Source organism: Monodelphis domestica, chromosome 5, assembly GCF_027887165.1.
Source record: "Monodelphis domestica isolate mMonDom1 chromosome 5, mMonDom1.pri, whole genome shotgun sequence".
Classification (NCBI taxonomy): Eukaryota; Metazoa; Chordata; class Mammalia; order Didelphimorphia; family Didelphidae; genus Monodelphis; species Monodelphis domestica.
The window spans coordinates 163,533,316-163,553,935 of NC_077231.1; the positions used below are offsets into that span (position 1 = coordinate 163,533,316).

The following is a 20,620-nucleotide window of genomic DNA, read 5'->3' on the forward strand; positions in this document are numbered from 1 at the left end:
AGCTCACCATCTTTCCCACTGAGGGGTCTTTCTACTGTGTATTCCTGCAAAAAGACTGACTTTATTCCTTATCTAACTAAAAGAGAAGAAATGTAAGCTAACTGTGAGGGAAAGTCTAGTTTCTACAGAGATTCCAGTACATTTCTAGCTTTCCTTAAAGGCTTTACTCTCTTGGGATAAACTAGTTATAAACCTTTATCCGTCAGGTAAGGAATCAAACCAACCAGCACATTAGGGCAGCAGACTGAGACCTGGATAAAATTTCTTTCCCATTCTACACAATGTACATCAACATTATTATGAATGCAGATGAATTTTCTCTGGCACCCTCTACCCAAGGGCAATAGATCCTCAATGGATCTCTGATGATCATAATGTTATTCAAATAGCGTTTCTGACTAACTCCACATTAGGACAAGCTGATTAACTTCAAGAATAATAAAATCAGAAAAGCTCTCAGAGGAATGGAGCTTCCAAAAAAGGATTAAACTTTTACTATTGTATATTCAAGATTTCTAGGGCAGCAGAAGTACCTCATGCTATGAACTTGTATTCCATGAAATTATTAGAAAAGCAGTTTATATTCATGACATGAGACAAATTCTCAGTTTGCTTAAAAGTAAAGAGGAAAAAAATGAATATTTATTTATAAACTAAGTGCTCATTATTTTTGGAATACAAAATCCTATTTTTATATAAAGTGCTTTCATATTTATATTGGGTAAAGTAATTAACTAGATACTGGTAAATACGCATTCAAATAAGCAAGTTATTTTGAAAAAAAATGGTGTGGTTTACAAGAAAAAAGAAAAACCTTACTACTAAATAATTTAGTTTTAAACAAAATAAAACCACACAACATGCTAATTATCTTAGTGGACCCCAGACTAAGGCATTTATTGTAAAAGTCCCATGTGAAGAATCTCTTTAAAAGAGGAGGGCCTTATGCTTATCTGAGACTAGGTCCCACAGGTACTATCTAAATTAACACTGTCTATGAAATGGTGGGTTCCCACAGCATTTAAAAGATCATTGTCTAGTCAAGATATGTAGGAAGGAAAATTTGATCAAGGCAAAGAACTAGAACAAGACAAAAGCTAAAGTCAAGAAATGCTAAGGTTCCCCTTTTACCTTACTTCCCCTGACTGAAAGAGATTTCTTCTCAGAAGCTTGGCAAAAACAGCTCCTTAGGATCTTGACTTGTTTGAATCTTCAGTTGCCAAACTGGCTTGCTATTTTATGTAAAATACATAGGGCATAACCAAGTTTTCTTATCCAAGGAATTCAAAATATATTTCCTATGCAATGTCACTCTATTTCATTCAACAACTTTCAAAGGTTTCTAAACTGAATTAGAATTTTTCCCACCTAGGATAAAGACTTGGATTGTTTTAGAGATGCTCTTTCTTGGTTAAGGTAATCAAGTGTGGTGACCCAGACAAATCCAAAGGAATGGGGCAATTAATTGTTTTAATGGACCTTACCTTTACATAAATTTCAAAATATGTACAAAATATGCAGTGGTTAGATTGGCAGAAATGCCAGTATAATTGAGAGGTACAAAATTAAGAAATTTTTCATGTAGGAGTTGACATTTGCACTAAATTTTGAAGGAAACTAATGATTCTAAGAACTGGAAGTGAGAGAGCAATACACTCAAGGCATGGATGATAACTAATGACATCTGCTGGTCATTCCCCAAGATCTAGGTTATCTCAGTACAGATGATGAATTTAATATTTTGTCATTTATTTTATAGTCTATAGCATATATGTTTCTATACAAATACTATCTATATATGTACATATATAAATGATGATTTTTCTCATCACTTGGTTGGGGGGATATCTTTGCCTCTAATCATTAAAAACAACACCTTTTCTGCTTAAGCAATGATATAATTTAAAATAACTTTTTTTTCCCTAAGAGAGCAGAATAAACTAAATGAAAAAATGTAGTCTATGTATCCATAAGTAAGTCCAGATTTTCATAGAAGTGTTTTTCAGCATGTAATGTGAAGGCAAAGAAACAATATAATTTTTTTAGAAAAGTAGACACCAATATTCTAGCAACTAGAAGCTTCTAAGTTTTAAATTTTTTAAAAGATGGCAAATTGTCTAACCTTTTCAAATAAGGTATTACTCTGATTCTCTCAGGCAAAAGTAAGTTTTCTCCCAGGCTAATAGCTAAGATTTCTCTGTGTTAATCAAATAAACCATGAGACTAAAGCTAGAGAATGTGAAATCTTCATTTTCCCATGAGAAAGAAAAGTCCTTTCTTTCTCGAGATTATTATTCACTGATCCATGTTTTAAAGGAGTAAATAGAAGAGCAAACATGAACGGACTAGACTCCTAGTAAGTCTTCAAGTCAATAACTTTCTCAAGAATTTCTTTAAGGAGGCTTCCTGAATTGTTATTAGAATATTAGATCTAATAACTTTTTTGAGAATAAAAAAGATAGTAGACTATAAGTTAGAAAGACTTTCTTGATTGTGACTGAAACTTTAATTTCAAAATGTCATTAAAATGTAGATGTAATTGAGCCTTCTCTCAAATCTGTGCTCCATACCTTTTCCTATTCTTAATAATTAACCTTTGCATTAAGTGTACAAAGAATCCTCTAAATGAAAAATGAAGACAGGTAGAATTTTTAAATTTACTTTGAAGCTAGGGCTTGCTATGAAGGGTGCAATAACAGTATTCCATCTGAAGCATCTGTGGGCTGCAAAAGGAAAAAGAAAAGGGAGGAAATGATGAAAAGCCATTTTCAATACTTAGGGCTAGAGAAAATTATAAACCTCCTCACATTTATCTCTGTCATTTTCTCTGAAATGGCAATTATCCTCTCCAGTTTTGAATCTTTTAATGAGCTGCAACTGTTTAATATCCTTTGTGGTATTTCTTTATATTTTATTCCTATACAAAATGTGCCTTGCTACTAGCATTTGAAAGAAGAATAGTAGGCACAAAAGATTTTGAGGCATGATAAAAGAATATACTTGGTTCTCAAAAAGTATGGGCAAAACATGCATACAAAGTAACTGTTACTTTGACCAAGTGTTTCCAGCATTATGCATTGTGGAAAAACACTATAGAGATTATTATGTGGTTATGCAATTTTGATTGTAGCAGAAGAGCCAAAAAGATTTCAATTCAAGGCTCACATAATGGTCCTGTGACCTTAGATAAGTCACTTAATCTCTCAATTCTCTTTAGGCAAATCTTTAAAATGTGAGGCACTCTTGGTAGTTTCCTTTGGGAGGGAGAGTATCCTATAGTCATCAAATCACAAGTCCTGTGCCTATCTCTATTGTAGTAGATATGAGTAGCCTACATTAATCACCTGATAAATATGTGAATTCCTATCTTAAAATAGCAGTGTCTTGCTCTTCCATTATGCTAGATGGTTGTGTATGGAGCTGACACCTGCTGTGTTTCTGTGGAGCCTAAAAGAATCTGTTCTTTTCCTGATTTAGTTCTCCATTGCTGAGATGAGTCAGGCAATATTCTGTTTTAGAAAGTATAGACAATGCTTTCCCAATGCTCTCTTCTCCTAAAATATTGCATTAATTGCTCATGGTAATTGCTCATGGCTAAAGTATGAGTGTGACTGGGTTAATATTTTGTCTAGTCTGTCTGTATGCTTGTTTCTCAGGCAGATAACTAAGTAATGGTTTCCTTAGTTTTTTTTTTTGCTTGTTTTTCATTGGTTCCCAAATAAATTTGCTTTCTTTTCTTTCATGATATTGTCCTTAGGAGTTTTTGAGTGTTGAAAGATTTGTATAACAATGGTTTAAAGAAGGTTAACTATAGATTTGACTTTTTTTGGACTCGTTCCCAAATAGTAGGCTTGATAAAGAATTTCTTTTCTGGCTACATTAAAATACTATATAAATCTTTGGACAAGAATATTTGCAAGGATTTTGTATTATTGGAATACTAGATATAATTATATGCCAAACTGCAATATTATTAGATAAAGTGAGTTTAACTCTGGAACCAAGGGCTTGAATTATTATCATGGGATATGTGACATAAATTAATATTTTATAACTATAATATACTTGATTTAATTTATAATCTCATGCATTTTATTTCATGCATCTAAGACATTTTTCTATGAATTGGCTCTAGGTGTCACTGGACTATTCAAAGGGTCCACAAAACAAAATATTAAGAATATCCTGATCTGATATTTTCAAGCACAAGCAGGAATTGAATAGTGACTAAAATGGCCCAGGGTGGTTACTACTAGAAGATAATAGGTAGTAACTTCTCCTTTTTATAATGAAAAATGCATAATTGATGTAGGACTCATATCAGGTAGGAATTCCAAGGATGCACTAAAGCTTTTTGGAAGAAATACAATTATTTTATAGCAAATGGATAAATAAATATAGATGTATATGTGTTAGATTTAGCTACATATATACTACATATGTGAATTGTTGCATTGAAGGGATAGATTTTAAGGGTCTTCCCATGCTCCAGTTGAACAATGGCATTCTACAGATCATAGTTAGCATCAGAACAACACAGTTGAATAATTAAGATCCTTATTCTTTCAAAGATTTTAATCTCTCATTATGGGGAAGCCCAAGTGGATGTAAAGTACTTTTCTTTTTCTGCTCCCATTTCCATTTGGTCCTTTCTATTCCTTAGACAATTGTTTTCTTCAAATAATTTTTGTGTCTAGATTTCCTTTTGGTCTAATTCTAGTTTTTAGGAAGGTGATTTCTTCAGTGATTTCCCCCCAGCTATTGAGTTTCTCCATCAATTGTCTTATTATTTGATTGTGTTAACTTTTCAACTTCTTCTAGGGGTTCTTTTGGGGTCAGACATCATCTTACACTTTGCCTTGTGGCTCCACTTTTTTAAATTTGTCATTGTTGTCCTCTTCTGAGTTTTTATTTGGTCTTCCCTATCACTAAACTAACTATATAAGATCAAGGTTTTCTTTTGTTATTTGCTTATTTTTCTAGTTACTATTTTCTGTTACTTTATCCATCTGGTAAGATTCTTCTCAGTAATGGAGGTAGCTCTAAGGTTGCCCAGTATTCTTCTCTGGTACCTGGGTTAGACCCAGCTGCCTTTTTTCACATAGGGTGTCTTTCGAGGAACTTGCCTTTCTAGTTTTCTTAAAGCTTATGGATAGGCTTATAGCTATTTAATTCAGCTAGTTTCAGCACCCAATATTACAGGATATTCTTTTGTTTTTATGGCAGAGCTGGTCCCACACTCTGCTACTTTGCTATGTGGCCATGTGGAAGTTTTTTTTTTTTTTAATAGAAATCCTTGCCTTATATCTTACAAGCAATACTGTCTATTAGTTCTAAAGCAAAAGAATGGTAAGAGCAAGGCAATGGGACTTAAGTGACTTGCCCATGGTAAAGTCTAGAAAATATCTGAGGTCATATTCCTAACTTTAGGCCTAGATTTCAATGTGCTGAGCCTAGTTACTCCCAACACATGGGAATTTTTAGTTTTTTTTTCTAAACTCTCTGACTTCTCTGCCCAGGTCGAGTGGCATAGATGGGTCAGTCCCCTACACTGCCCTCTCTGCCTTCTATATCTGTGTTGAGTGCCTTAGTCTGGATTTGTTCCCATTCTACAGTCTGACTCTGTTGGAGCAGCAGTATGTTGGGCTCATCTAAGTTCTGCTGGTTCCCACAAATGCACAGCTGTGCCAGCAAGGCACTCCCTCTGGACTAGAACCCTTACCAGCCCAAAGATTCCAGTCACTGCTGGAGGCTCAGTATTGTAAGTGGGGGAGGGGTCCTGGGACCTTCCTTCTTCCTTCTCCTTAAACCCAAGTATTCTAGAATTAAGGCTTTTTGGGGGGGTATACCTTATAAATTGAGTCCAGCAGGAAGGTTCCTTAGCTCTGTGCTGTTGTTAGATTTGGTTTTCAGTTCCCTCAAAGCATTTTGTTTTTAATTGATGAGGAAGGGTTTTTAGAGGTATGAACTTTCACTGCCACTACACCACCATCTTTACTCCCTCCCTTCCTAATAAATTCTAAAACAGTCTGTTTATCCATATGCAAGGGATGTCCAAAATACATTAGCTATTGAACCAGTTCAATTAACCTTTCATTTAATTTCATTTCTTAGTCTGGACAATAATCACTTTATGATTCTGGGAGCTAAAATGGCAGAGGAAAGGATAACCAGCAGAACTTGTATGAATCCAACACACTGCTACTCCACCAGAGTCAGACTGCAGAAAGGGAACAAGTCCAGACTAAGCCATTCAACACAGATATAGAAGGCAGAGAGGGCAGTGTGGGGGACTGACCCATCCTAATCCACCCAACCTGGGCAGAGAAGTCAGAGAGTTTATATATAACTAGAGTTTTAAAAAGAAGTTACTACTAAGAGAAATGGGAAAATATAAAAAATGGGGTAAATTTATAGTTCATAAAGAAGCACATGGCATGAGTGGAGGAGAAAATCTATACACTGGAAGAGTAAAGAGGTTGTAGACAGGAAGTACTTAATTCCTACATGCATTGAAATTGACTCAAAGAGAGAAAAACAATCAGATCAATTGGGGCAGAGAACTGATTTGCGCCATATAGAGAAGTAGAAGGGTAACAAATGGACTGGTGGGGAGGGAAGTAATATGAGGGAGGGAAAAGGTGGGGGTATTTTAAAAAGACTGTAAAGAAAAATAATAGGGGAATAAGAAGAGTAGGGAAGGGAATCAAAAGACAGGTGGGAATTAGGGGGACTAATTAAAAACAAAACACTGGTATAGAAGGAAATAGTGAAAGAAGAAAGGGCAGTCCTAGGAGTGGAAATCAAAATGTTGGGAAATGCACATCTGGTAATCATAACTCAATGTGAATGGAATGAACTCACCCATAAAATGCAAGCAAATAAAAAGGAATAATAAAGTGGAGAAGTTCCATGGAGACTGGAACAACCTCCAGGAAGTGATGCAGAGCGAGAGGAGCAGAACCAGGAGAACATTGTACACAGAGACAAACACACTGTGGTATCATCGAACGTAATGGACTTCTCCATTGGTGGTGGTGTAATGTCCCTGAACAACTTGCAGGGACCCAGGAGAAAAAAACACCATTCATAAGCAAAGGATAAACTATGGGAGTGGAAACACCGAGAAAAAGCAACTGCCTGAATACAGAGGTTGAGGGGACATGACAGAGGATAGACTCTAAATGAACACTCTAATGCAAATACTATCAACAAAGCAATGGGTTCAAATCAAGAAAACATCTAATGCCCAGTGGACTTACGCGTCGGCTATGGGGGGAGGGGGGGGGAGGAAAAGAAAAGGATCTATGTCTTTAACGAATAATGCTTGGAAATGATCAAATAAAATATATTTTAAAAAAATGCAAGCAAATAGCAGAGTGGAGCAGAAACCAAAATCCTACCATATGTTGTCAACAAGAAACACACATGAGGAAGGTAGACCAACACAGAGTAAAGGTAAACAGAGTGAGCAAAATCTATTGGCCATTCACTGAGAAAAAGAAAGCAGGAGTCTCAATCATTATATCTGACAAAGCCATAGTAAAAATAGATCTAGTTAAAAGAAATAGGGAAGGTAATTACATCCTAATAAAAGGCAGTATAGAAAATAAGGAAATATCAGTCATCAACATGTATGCACCAAATGGTATAACATCCAAATTTCTAAAGTAGAAACTAGTGGAGCTCAAGTATGAAATAGATAGAAAAACTATATTAGTGGGAGACCTGAAACTTCCTCTATCAGCTCTAAATAAATCAAACCCAAAAATTAATAATAAAGAGGTAAGAGATGTGAATGAATCTTAGAAGAATTACAGTAAGTAGATATATGGAGAAAAATAAATAGGGACAAAAAGGAATACACCTACTTTTCAGCAGCACATGGTATATTCACAAAGATTGACCATGTACTACGTCATAAAAACATTTCAAACAAGTGCAAAAAACAGAAATAATAAATGCAACCTGTTCAGATCATAATCAATAAAAATAACCATTAGAAAGTGAACATGGAGAGGCAAATCAAAAACTAATTGGAAATTAAACAATATGATTCTCCAAAATTGGTTAAGGAACAAATCATAGAAACAATAATTTCATTGAAGAAAATGACAATGATGAGACTTCCTTTCAAAATCTATGGGATGCAGCCAAAGCAGTACTCAGGGAGAAATTTATATTCTTGAGTTCATATAATAACAAATTAGGGAGGGCAGAGGTCAATGAATTTGGCATGCAAGTTAAACAACTAGAAAGTGAACAGATTAAAAATCCTCAAATGAAAACTAAATTAGGGATCCTAAAACATAAGGAGAAATTCATAAAATTGAAAGTCAAAGAATTATTAAATTAATAAATAAGAAAGAAGCTGGTACTTTAAAAAAATGAATAAAATAGACAAATTCTCCAATTGATAAATGGTTCAATCTAATTTAAAAAAGGAAAGAAGAAATCCAAATTAAAAGTATCCAAGATTAAAAGGGAGACCCCATCTTTAATGAAGGGGAAATTAAGGCAATCATTAAAAACTATTATGCCTAATTATATAGCAAAAATATGGCAATCTAGGTGATAAGGATGCATATTTACAAAAATGCAAATTACTTAGATTAAGAAAAGAAGAAATATAATACCTAAATAACAGCATATCAAAAAAAAAAAAAGAAATTGAACAAGCCATCAAAGAACTCCATAAGAAAAATCCGCAGGACCAGATGGATTCACAAATGAATTCTATCAAACATTCAAAGAACAACTAATCCCAATAATATACAAACTATTTGACAAAATAAGCAAAGAAGTTGTACCAAATTCCTTCTCTGACACAAATATGGTACTGATTCCAAAGCCAGGCAGGTCAAAACCAAAGAAAAATATAGACCAGTCTTCCTAATGAACAAAAATGCAAAAATCATAAATAGGATACTAGCAAAAAGACTCTAGCAAGTTATCATAAGGTTTGTTCATTATGATAAGGTGGGATTTATGCCAAGAATGCAAGGATGGTTCAATATTAGGAAAACCATCCATATCTACAAGCAAACCAGCAAAAATCACATGATTATCTAAATAGATGCAGAAAAAGCCTTTGACAAAATATAACATTCATACCTATAGAAAATATTAGACAGTATAGGAATAGTAGAGCTTTTCCTAAAATTAATATACAGTATATATCTAAAACTATCAGCAAACATCATCTGCAATGGGGATAAACTAGAAGCCTTTGCAATAAGATCAGGAGTAAAACAGGAATTCCCATTATCACCTCTATTATTTAACATTGTACTAGAACACTAGCTAGAACAATTAGGGAAGAAAAAGAAATTGAAGGTATTTAAATAGGTAATGAGGAGACAAAGCTATCACTCTTTGCAGATGATATGATGGTTTCCTTTAAGAATCCTAGAGAATCAACTAAAAAACTAGTAGAAATAATCAACAGATTTAGCAAAGTTGCAGGATACAAAATAAACCCACATAAGTCATCAGTATTTCTACATATTTCCAACTGATCCCAGCAGCAAGAATTAGAAAGAGAAATTCCATTTAAAATCACTTTAGACAATATAAAATACTTAGGAATCTATCTGGTAAGACAAACACAGGAACTATATGAACACAACTACAAAACGCTTTCCTCACAATTAAAAGTAGATCTAAATAATTTGAAAAACATTAATTGCTAATGGATAGGACAAGCTAACATAATAAAAATGACAATCATACCTAAGCTTATTTACTTATTTAGTGTCATACCCATTAAACTACTAACAATTTTTACTGAATTAGAAAAAAAAAACATTACAAAGTTCATTTGGAAGATCAAAAGATCAAGGATAACAAGGGAAATAAAAAATTGTTAAGGAAAGTGGCCTAGCTGTCCCAGATCTCAAACTATACTACAAAGCAGCGGTCATCAAAACAGTATGGCACTGGATAAGAGACAGAAAGGAGAATCAGTGGAATAGACTTGGAGTAAGTGACCTCAGCAAGACAGTCTATGATAAACTCAAAGATCACAGTCTTTGGGACAAATATCTACTATTTGACAATAACTTGGGAAAATTGGAAGACAGTATGGGAAATTTTGGGTTTGGATCAACATCTCACACCCTACACCAAGATAAAATCAGAAGGGGTGAATGACTTGAATATAAAGGAGAAAACCATAAGTAAATTATGTGAATACAAAATAGTATACTTGTCAGATCTTTGGTAAAGGAAAAAAATTAAGAATACACAAAAGTTTGCAAAAATTATAAAATGTAAAATAAATAATTTTGATTACATTAAATTAAAAAGTTTTTGTAAACAGAACCAATGCAATCAATATTAGAAGAAAAGCAACAAATTGGAAAAAATCTTCATAAAAACATCTGACAAAGGGCTAATTACTCAAATTTATGAAGAGTTAAACCCATTACACAAAAAATTAAGCCACTCTCCATTTGATAAATGGGCAAGGGACATGAATAGGAAATTTTCAGATAAAGAAATCAAAACTATCAATAAACACATGAAAAAGTGTTCTAAATCTCTTATAATCAGAGAATTGCAAATCAAAACAACTCTGAGATACTACCTCACACCTAGCAGATTGGCTAACATGACAGCAAAGGAAAGTAATGAATGTAGGAGGGTATGTGGCAAAATTGGGACATTAATGCATTGGTGGTGGAGTTTTGAATTGTTCCCACAATTCTGGATGGCGATTTTGAACTATGCCCAAAGGACACTAAAAGACTGCCTGCCTTTTGATCTAGCCATAGCATTGCTGGGTTTGTACCCCAAATATATAAGGAAAAAGACATGTACAAGAATATTCATCACTGTGTTCTTTGTAGTGGTAAAAAATTGGAAAATGAGGGGATGCCTTCCAATTGGGGAATGGCTGAACAAATTGTGGTATATGTTGGTAATGGAATACTATTGAGCACAAAGGAATAATGAACTGGAGGAATTCCATGTGAACTAGAATGACCTGCAGGAATTGATGCATAGTGAAAGGATCAGAACCAGGAGAACATTGTACACAGAGACTGATACATTGTGGTACAATAAATTGTAATGGATTTCACATTAGTATGCAATGAAAAGTTTAGTAGCAATGAAAGATAGAAAAGAATTCAAAGGTATTCATGAGAAAGAACACTATGTTCAGAGGAAAACCTTTGGAGAAGAAATAAAGAAAAAAACAACTACTTGATCACATGGGTCGATGAGGATATGATTGGGGATGTAGACTCTAAATGATCACCCTAGTGCAAACATCAATAATATGGAAATAAGTTTTGATCAAAGACACATGTAAAACCCAGTGGAATTGCATGTTGTTCATGGGAGGAGGTGGGGGAAGGATTGGGGAAAGAACAGCATTCTTGTAACCATGGAAAAATATTCTAAATTGACTAATTAAATAAAATTTAAAAAAGAAAAAAAAAGAAATTTTATGAGAGACTGTCATGCTTTCAGTAATTCCAAGTTGCTCGCTCATGAAGTAACTTACATTTTAAATCATTCTATTCTTCTAAAAATTCTATTTGACTTTGACTCCTGTGACACCATTTTATCCCAGTAACCAATATTGTGGATGACCTTCAGGGCAATGTAGAGATGTATAATACACATAAGTCAGCTTAAACATAATTTTACCTATGATTCCTTGCAAAAATGGTAAATGTGATAGAATCTGTTATATAGGTGACCAGAAAAAGAGATGGCTTTGTTATGGTATAAGTAAGGATTATTGCCAAGGTGCAGCACTGTAATCCTCAAAATTATTAAAGACTAAGAAGAAGGTTTTATTTATCAGTAAAATACCAAAGCAGATTTAATTCTAATTTTGAGTCTGAATGACCTGAATTTGTATCTGACTTAGGAACTTATTGATTGTGGAAACCTGGAAAAGTCATTTAACCTCGATGAGGTTCAGTTTCCTCATCTATAAAATGAGGATAATAATAACATCAAATTATTAGAATTGTTATGAGAAACAAATGAGAAAATAGACTTAAATACCTCTGCAAATGTTAAAAGTTCTATATAATTGTTAGCTATTCTTAATTGGGCAAATTAGACTTGCCAGAAGTTGCAGGTTAGTTAGAAAAGTGAGCCTAGAAAGATTTATGGCATTGGTCAGATATCTGTCTGTGAATTCCTGGGAAATATTAATTTAATAAGCACATAAAGGAGATCCATTTGTGAACACTGATCTTGCCAGTTGAACCCCCAAACTGGAAACAACAAAACCTTTCTTTCTTAATTAATTAATGGAGGAATCCCACAGAAAAAGGCAACTTTGAGGAAGCAAGAATTGGACTGTGCAGCTCCAGAAGATAAGCTTTTGGTGTTAGGACAATGTTCAGGTGTTAAGGACAGTGATGTGTTTTAGTCAGTAGTCACAATCTGGCAGACTCTATGATTTCTCCACTTGTGCCGTTTATCTTATGCATCATTTTTTACTCTAGTTTTCCAAGAAGGAAAATCATGTGGGCATGACAACATAGCATGAAAAATGCTTCCATGCTTTGCAAAGAGACTGTGATGAACTTCAAATGATAGAATCTGTGTGTAATAGAATGTGATAAATGTCTCTCAAAGAATAACTGATAATTTGCAGTCGTGCATTATAATTTGTATCAAATCAATTTAATGAATGCAGGTGGTTCAGTCTTAACTCACAGGAGTTTCTTGCTAATGATGGTGTTCTTGAATCTGTGGGGAAGTTATAGATCATTTTACCTGAAAAAGATATGTGTCTAGTCAAATTTATAGCAGAGGAAAATCAAGAATTGTTCTTTTCATCTACCTAAACTGTTTGAGAGAGCAGATGCAGTGCGTATGCATTAGAAAAAGGTAGTTTTAAAGTGAAAATAAATTCCCAGCAGCAGAAATATGTGTAGGTTACTACATTTTTATCAATGCTAGTCCCATGAGGTGAGTGATTCTAAGTTATGTCAGGTGACATATTATATTTGTTTTTCTATTGCTGGCATTTTCTCAGGCTGCCAAAATTTCTCTTCATCATTGGATATGTTCCACTTTTCAGAGAGGAAGAAAGGGAGAAGGAGGAAGGAATGGAAGAACTAGAGAACTTTCCCTTCTCCTAGCTAATCAAGGAAGGCCAGCTGATTCTGGTGCAGGCAGAGTGTGCTCTCACTAGATTCACATCCTATGATGAGTAAGCATGAGTGGGCACCGTCTGTTTTTCTACCCAGATAACAGTGGGAGAAAACTCTTTTCAGGGTAATGAGTATACTATTTCAGGGGGGATACCTTCACGTTAGAAATATGTGGAAGACAAGAGTACCTGGAGGTGTCCAAAAATAAGCACTTGGCGAGTTTTCTTCTAGCAGCTTCAAGATGACTGATTTGAATGAATTTAGCTATTTGTACCCATTTAATTTCTTAGTAAGTAGAAGTCTTTGGAAAGGTTTATGATGTAAGAGTTTAGGGAATAATATTTATGCAAATTCAGAGAGTAATGTTGTTTTCCATTACCATATTGCTATCTCATAAGGATTATATAATGACACTGAATATTTGCTCAAGTTTGTATGGAATGATTTCTATTTGGAAATTACATTTTCAAAGTGGATTTCACTGTAATTACATATTGAACTATGACAACTAATAAATAAATAGAATAAATAGGCTGAATTTTAATTGGTTTATTTTTACTATTCACAAGGTGATTAGGTAACTTGCTCATATCACTTTTTCTCCTATTTTAAGTGTATATTTAGCAAAATGAGTATTTGCACAACATATGTTCACCTCCATGATATAATATTTAATATTTTTAAACTAGTGCAAATTTTGTTTGATATATACCCAGAGATTAATCTATTTACTTAAAAGAATTTCAGTCTATTTTCCTTGTTAAATTTTCACTGAGATCTATTCACATTTGCTTTGTTTTAGCTATCAGACTAGTTCATTGGACTGAAAACAAGTTTAACCTATCTGAAATTCTTATGTTTAGCCTTCTAAATTATTTTTGACTAATATCATAAAAATATTTTATTTTTAAATGCAGCAGTTTTTTGAGATAACATGTTTAAAATGATAGAATATCCCCATTAAGTTTGTGAATTTGGGGATTTAAATCTGTTTTTCCCAATCCATATTTCCCCTAATGTTTGCAAACACATCCCTTCCCTGCCAAATCCCAGTTATTCTGATTTTACTCATTTTGTGTTTTTAATGTTGTTAGTTATCAGTATTAACATTTTTGGTAAGAAATTGAGTTGTATAAGTAAATAGATGGAGTATTGACTGAATTAAAATAATTGATAGGAGAACTTATTCTATCTCTTCATCAAAGCAAAATGCACTTGTGATTACATTTAATATAGTTAATTACTGAATTAGGAACTTCTCTCTGCCAGTGCAGAAATGTTCAGCAACTTCTTCTCTTAGAGAGTTGGCAAAAGCACTAAATTAAATAACTTATTCAGAGATACACAGACAACTTGAGTCACGGAGGAGGACTTGAACTAAAGTTTTCTTTGCTTCAAGATTAACTCTCAGTGTGCTCCAACAACATATCTCTTGCTTTGCTACACTAGGTTTAAGTAATATTGTCAAAATCTTTTAACAACACAACAAAATTTTAGTTATGTATCAGTAGTAGTATTTCTAAGATTAGAATTGAGAGGTTTCAGAAATTTATCTCCTAAATTTGTTCAGAACAGGAAGACTTTATAAACATTTACCTATTCTTTGCAAATATGTAAGTATCAGAAAAAGTTTTTAAAGATGAAGAAACCAAAGAAAAATATTTTAACAATATAATAACCTTTAGATATAGCCTTCCTCATCTCCTTAGTAATTTACTTTCCTAAGATATTATGAGAATATAGAATTGATTAATTTTATTTTTGAAAGTCAAAAGAAAGTTTGGAATTAAAGCTAAATATTTAAAACTAAGCCTCGAGTAGATAGATATTCAAATAGATAACACTATTTGAATAAAGGTCAGTTTATTTTTTTAACTTTAAATTGTAAAGAAATATATGTACTTTGTGGTTTAGTGATAGAAATATTTTTATATAAGCTATGAAAATATTTCCCATGTAGCTCTTAATAACAAATCCTAAATGGAACCTTATTAATGCTTACATTGTAGAACAGAATCTTTTATATTTCCTTAGCTCTTTAAAAGCTTAACAAGTCCATACATGATGATTTTTATATATGAATACATTATAAATGGGAACAAGTTTTTTTTCAAATGCTTTTAAGAATACTTTTTTCTGTATTCCATTTCCATTTATTAAGAAAATGTCATTTTCAGGAGGAATTGTGGATAAGGATCTTCGCCACTACCTCAACTTACGGTTTCAGAAGGGATCAGTGGACCATGAGCTTCAACAGATCATTCGTGATAACCTCTACCTCCGAACAGTGCCATGTGAGTAAGATGATGTTGGTGTCTTTGTGTTGATTGATTGGATTCATTATTATACATAAGGATATCCACTGAATGGAGGACAGGATTAAAAGGGATGCTGTTTGTCATGGTGTTTTGGTTGTTGTTGTTTAGTTTTAATCTGTTAACTGGTGAGGAGGATGGAAAGATTGCGTTTGAAAATCCAAGATTAAATCTGATTTTGATTTTGTAAACCCGTGTTTCTCTTAGCATAAACTGTGGTGCTTTTAACATAAGTTGCAAACTGCTAGGAAAATGCATTTATTCAATGTAGATTTTACATAATCTCTATTTGTCAGGCCGAAATAAGTTTATTAAATGTTTCCCATGGAGCTTTTGAATGAATATGTCTAAAGAATAGTGGATTGTAACAGGAAATTCTATTGTGAACTTCATTTTGGTGGTCAACATTGAGGTTATGGTTAAGAGTAAATTGACATCTTTATAGTAGTATCTGGAGATAATTCTGAGCCCAATTTTATAATGACTCAAAGTAAATAAAAAGTTCATTTTAGGTTGATGAAATAATATACACATAGGCACATTATTCAGAATTTCCAGAATACGTTATTCTATATTCTCTTTCAAGTGCATGTGATATTCTTATTAAGAGGTAATAAACTGTTTATTAAAAGAAAAAATGAGTTTTTAAACAATTAGAAATTGAAGGCTATCAAATCTATTACCTGTTTTAATTTTATAGTATCCTAAGCATATTTCTCATGCTTAATATGAATAACATGTAAGACTTTGAAATGTTTTATTGATGACCTCTCCATTTTGGCTGGATGAAAGCTTGCTGATCAGGTTTGATGGTATCTAATCATGAGACTCAGTGAGTACTTAAATTCATATGTCATTACAGCCATTTGTGTGCATGTGGCTGGGAAATAGGTTTGGTATGCATATATTTTTGTTACCCCAGCTAGAAGGGCAGAAAGATCAGGATCTAACACCAACCTTCCACTATTCTTTTCAGAATCCCATGTTTCCTTTCACATAAATTGCAATCTCTTTGACTCAGATGTCTAATATGTAGCAAATGGCATTTGTTCCAGGCTGATTTAACATGCTTTTTCAGAAACCTTTCCCTCTATCTAAAAACTCTGTTATTTCTTCCTAAGACTACACCAAACTAAGTTAAGGTAATGAATGTGATATTGTTGGTATAGGAATATGCAGAAAACAAAACAAAAATAAGGGATGACCGAATGGATCATTCCAGATCCCAAGGATCTTTTAAAAACATTTTTTATTGAAATGTATTAAATGTAATTATGTATTGAGATGTATTAAATATACAAAACATATAAGAAAGAACTGAAATTTTACACAGTTCTTCAGTTAATAAGTAGGGGAATTGTTATTTTTGTTATTAAATGTTCATCAGAACTCAAATGTCAGACCAACAATTTTAAGTATTACCAATTAAAGATGCTTCTTGATTGACATTTTGTGATTTAAAGTGAGTACCTCTGTCAAAATGGGTGAAAAGGACCACTTTGAGACTCCTGAGTTTTCTCCTGGAAATGGAGGAAAGTGAATCCTTGAACTTTCAAGTTGACATTAGAGTGATGGGCAGAAGGTGGATTAAAGTGAGTGACTGTACTATTTATAAGGTAACGGGTGGATGCATTTTCAAAACTGTGATGTTGTCAGTGCTGCTGTAAGAATTTATCTTTTGTGACATGAAAGAAAGGAGATCTGAAGTACAAAAAAAGGACTGGCACTTTATTATATTTAAAAGCTGAAGGAAGTAGATAAGAAGCTGACATTGAGGTATACTTGTCATCATTGTTAAAGCAATGAAGTGAATGAGGAAAGCTTAATTAAATATCCAGGTAATTGGAATTAATCTTGTGATGGCTTCTAAATGAGTCAATTAATTTTATAGTATTCGGATGCAATAAGTGAATGATACATATTTTTGGACTGAATCTTTGATTTTATTGGTAAATAAAAAGAAATTCCCTTTACAATTTCAAACTCAGTCTTAAAAACATGTCTGTTGCAATTATGAGGTTAAGTGACATGCTTAGGATGACTCAGTATGTTTAAAAACTCAAGAATTGGATGCGTACCTTCTTGAGTCTAGGGGAAGATTGACTCATTGTGCCATATTGCTTCTCAAAAACATAATGAAAGAATAAATATAAGCATAAAATAAAGAGCTCTTTTCTGAGTCAAAATAGTATTTTCAAATGAGATCTTTAGCATAAAACTGATTTTTTTCACACAGTTGGATAATCATTTATAAATATATTGGGAAGTTCAATGAATCTAAATATTCCAAAAATAACAAAAATGTGCATTATTTTTCTTTCTATGTTAGGAGAATCATTTATAATAGATAATAACACCATTATCATATTTCTCAGTGTATGAGATAAAGACCTCTCAAACTAAATTTTATGTTCCTTTAAACACGCAATGGGAACATACAGCTCTTCCTTGGATAAGGCTTTCTTACCGATCTTAAAATTCCTCCCAGAATCCCTAAGTCCCTTAAATTTTGTCTTGTCTTAGCCCTTACCAGCCATTAAGAAAACTCTGTGGTCATCTCACTGCCCTTAGCTTTCTTCCATTAGGCATACATTTACCATTGTGTATGTGTGTGGGGCAGGGGGAGGTGGCCACTACCAGAATGTTGAATCTTGAGACTTCCTTCTCTGAGTATTTTTAAATGTATGATTTAAGACACATGGGATTCAGGGGAAAGCTAGGTGTTTCAGTGCCTAAAGATGGGAGCTCCTGGGTTAAAATCTGACCTTAGACAATTCTTAGCTTTGTGACTCTGGACAAGTCACTTAAACTACATTGCCTGGCCCTTACAATTCTTCTGCCTTTCAATAAATACACAATATTGATTCTAAGTCAGAAGGTAAGGGTTTAAAAAAGATGCATTGTATTCTAATGGAAATCACTTAAACTGGAATATAGTTATTATTTTTTTCTAAACAAGTTCATGGACCTGAGGCTAAAAACAAATAAACAAACAAAAAACATCTCATGACATTTAATCCTTGGATTATTATCCTTTTACCATTCCATGGACCAGTTTAATTTTTCCTCGGAGGTTTACAAATTGGTTATCTTGAGTCTGTGGGGCCAATGTCATCGATACATATTGGTTTTCAGGAAAATTAAAATCCTGTTAAAAGAAGTAATACAAGATAGTACAACAACAGATGGAGAGACTTGAGAAGACCGGGTACCTCAAAACCCAGTTACTTTCCAGATAATGTCCCTTGCCCACTTTTGAATCAGATTCAGAGGAATTCCTCATAATCTCAGGGAAAGGAAAGAAAAGAACAAGCAACAAGAGAACTGCCCTCTGCTTCAGGTTCCCTTCCCCACTTTTCAGAGAGTACAGAGTAGTCATGTAAATACTCCTCCTAGGTTCTCCATTTAAAGACATCCCAAGGCATCAATCTTTTCTTATTTGCCTATAGGCTAAAGGACTCCATCATAATCTTATACTAGATGCCTCTTTCCTTGAGCCCATTTTCAACTTCCTTTATGTGTTATCATCCCCTATAGCTACCTAAGGTAGTCTTTTGCCTTTCTTTGTCTCCACAATATTTAGCCCAGTGCCTTAAGTGTCTTTATTAAACACTATGATTTAATAAGTGCTTATTGACTCAGGGACTGATTTACATCATCAAAAAGAGCTAATATTTGATATATTCAAGTATAAATGACCTAGAATGTTATTTTCTCTTGTCTTTCATTGTTACTCCATTAGTTTCCTTTCCAATGGTCCAAAAATATCTAAAAAGTTATTTTTACATAAGAACAGATGGGATCATAAATTTGATTGGAAATCATATCTTGCTATTAATGTATTTGTGGACATAGTAAAACCATTCCTTTTTTCTCATAAGACACTAAGTAGTGGTTACATTGTCATGTATGCCTTTCTGCTATGAATTTCCCAATATATAAATTCTCATACCTACCTGCTAAATACTTGTGATCATGCCATTTAGCATTCCTGATTTGCGATGGGTTATGGAAGCAAATTATTATCCTCAAAAGCTAATTTATTCTGATTCTGTATTGAACAATTTCTATGTGTACAAAGGTACAAAGAAAATATATTTGGTTAGGGTCAGGCCTCCCTACCCCAATAGTGTTATTTAGGTTAAAATCTCCTCTGTGAGTAAAGCTTCTATTTTGTTCAGTCAATGGAGCACATATAGAATCATTATTTCTCCAATAAAAACAAAACTACCTAATGGAATGTTATCCCCAAAGGTTCCATTCTAACTTCACCTCACTGACAGAAACACACAGGGGAAGGGGAAATTAGGACAATTCTCATTTATTAAATCCCCATCAGTCTACTTCATTTAGATTTTAACTCATCTAGCACAGCTGAAATCAAACCAATGGAATATCCACTTGCACAAATAACTAGCTAATTGACATCTAAAATATAGTTATCTTTAATCTGGAGAATACACAGATATTCTCCTGTAAAAAAAAAAAACAAACTCTCTAAATCTAGGATCTACTTCCTTTTCATTTGGAAATTAAGAAATGATTTGGAGAACATTTTTCTCTCTACTTACAATGAAAATTCAGAGATCCAGTTTACCTTAGATCCAAGAAAGACTTCAGTAGGAATTAAGGTTAAGACTTAAAATGGGATGGGGGAGAAAAATAAGAAACCAGGGGCGAGAAATTAGCTCAGGAATTAAGGTGAAACAAAGGTACAAAGAAAATTTTCTTGGTTAGAGTCAGGCCTCCCTACCCCCAAATCAATTATTTGATTTTTATTTAAAAGTTATCCTTTGAATTTATCAAGGATGAGAAAAGAATAACAAATTTCTACATAAACATTAGATCAATGTTATAGGTATATAGATACTATCTAAAAATCTTAAATATATAACCCATTTCATAGATAATAATATGTTAGAATATCAGACTTGATTATATGAAGCTGTTTTCACAATTATATACTTATCTTTCAAAATAATGTAGGGCTATTATACTAGAAATATATTTAACCTTAAAAATTATCTTAGAAATTTATGTAATAATAAGCACATTATATAATTGAATTAATATAGAGAAACCTAAAGGGTTAAATTGTAATGGAAGGATTTTAGTTTACTTATAGCAAGCTGGGCCATTTAATATTTGAGTAATCTAGCAATTACTCTAATCTCAGTC

At 33.2% G+C, this 20,620-nt stretch overlaps 1 protein-coding gene across 18 annotated transcripts in view; it reads left to right on the top strand.

Moving 5' to 3' along the window:
* MAGI2 (membrane associated guanylate kinase, WW and PDZ domain containing 2) overlaps positions 1 to 20,620 on the top strand; it is a 1,718,964-nt gene that overhangs the window by 470,604 nt on the left and 1,227,740 nt on the right. For all 18 annotated transcript variants that reach the window (XM_007504040.3, XM_007504032.3, XM_056800855.1 and 15 more), the window contains exon 2: positions 15,305 to 15,421. In XM_007504040.3, the coding sequence (XP_007504102.1) occupies positions 15,305 to 15,421 (117 nt within the window). The remainder of the gene's footprint in view (positions 1 to 15,304; positions 15,422 to 20,620) is intronic.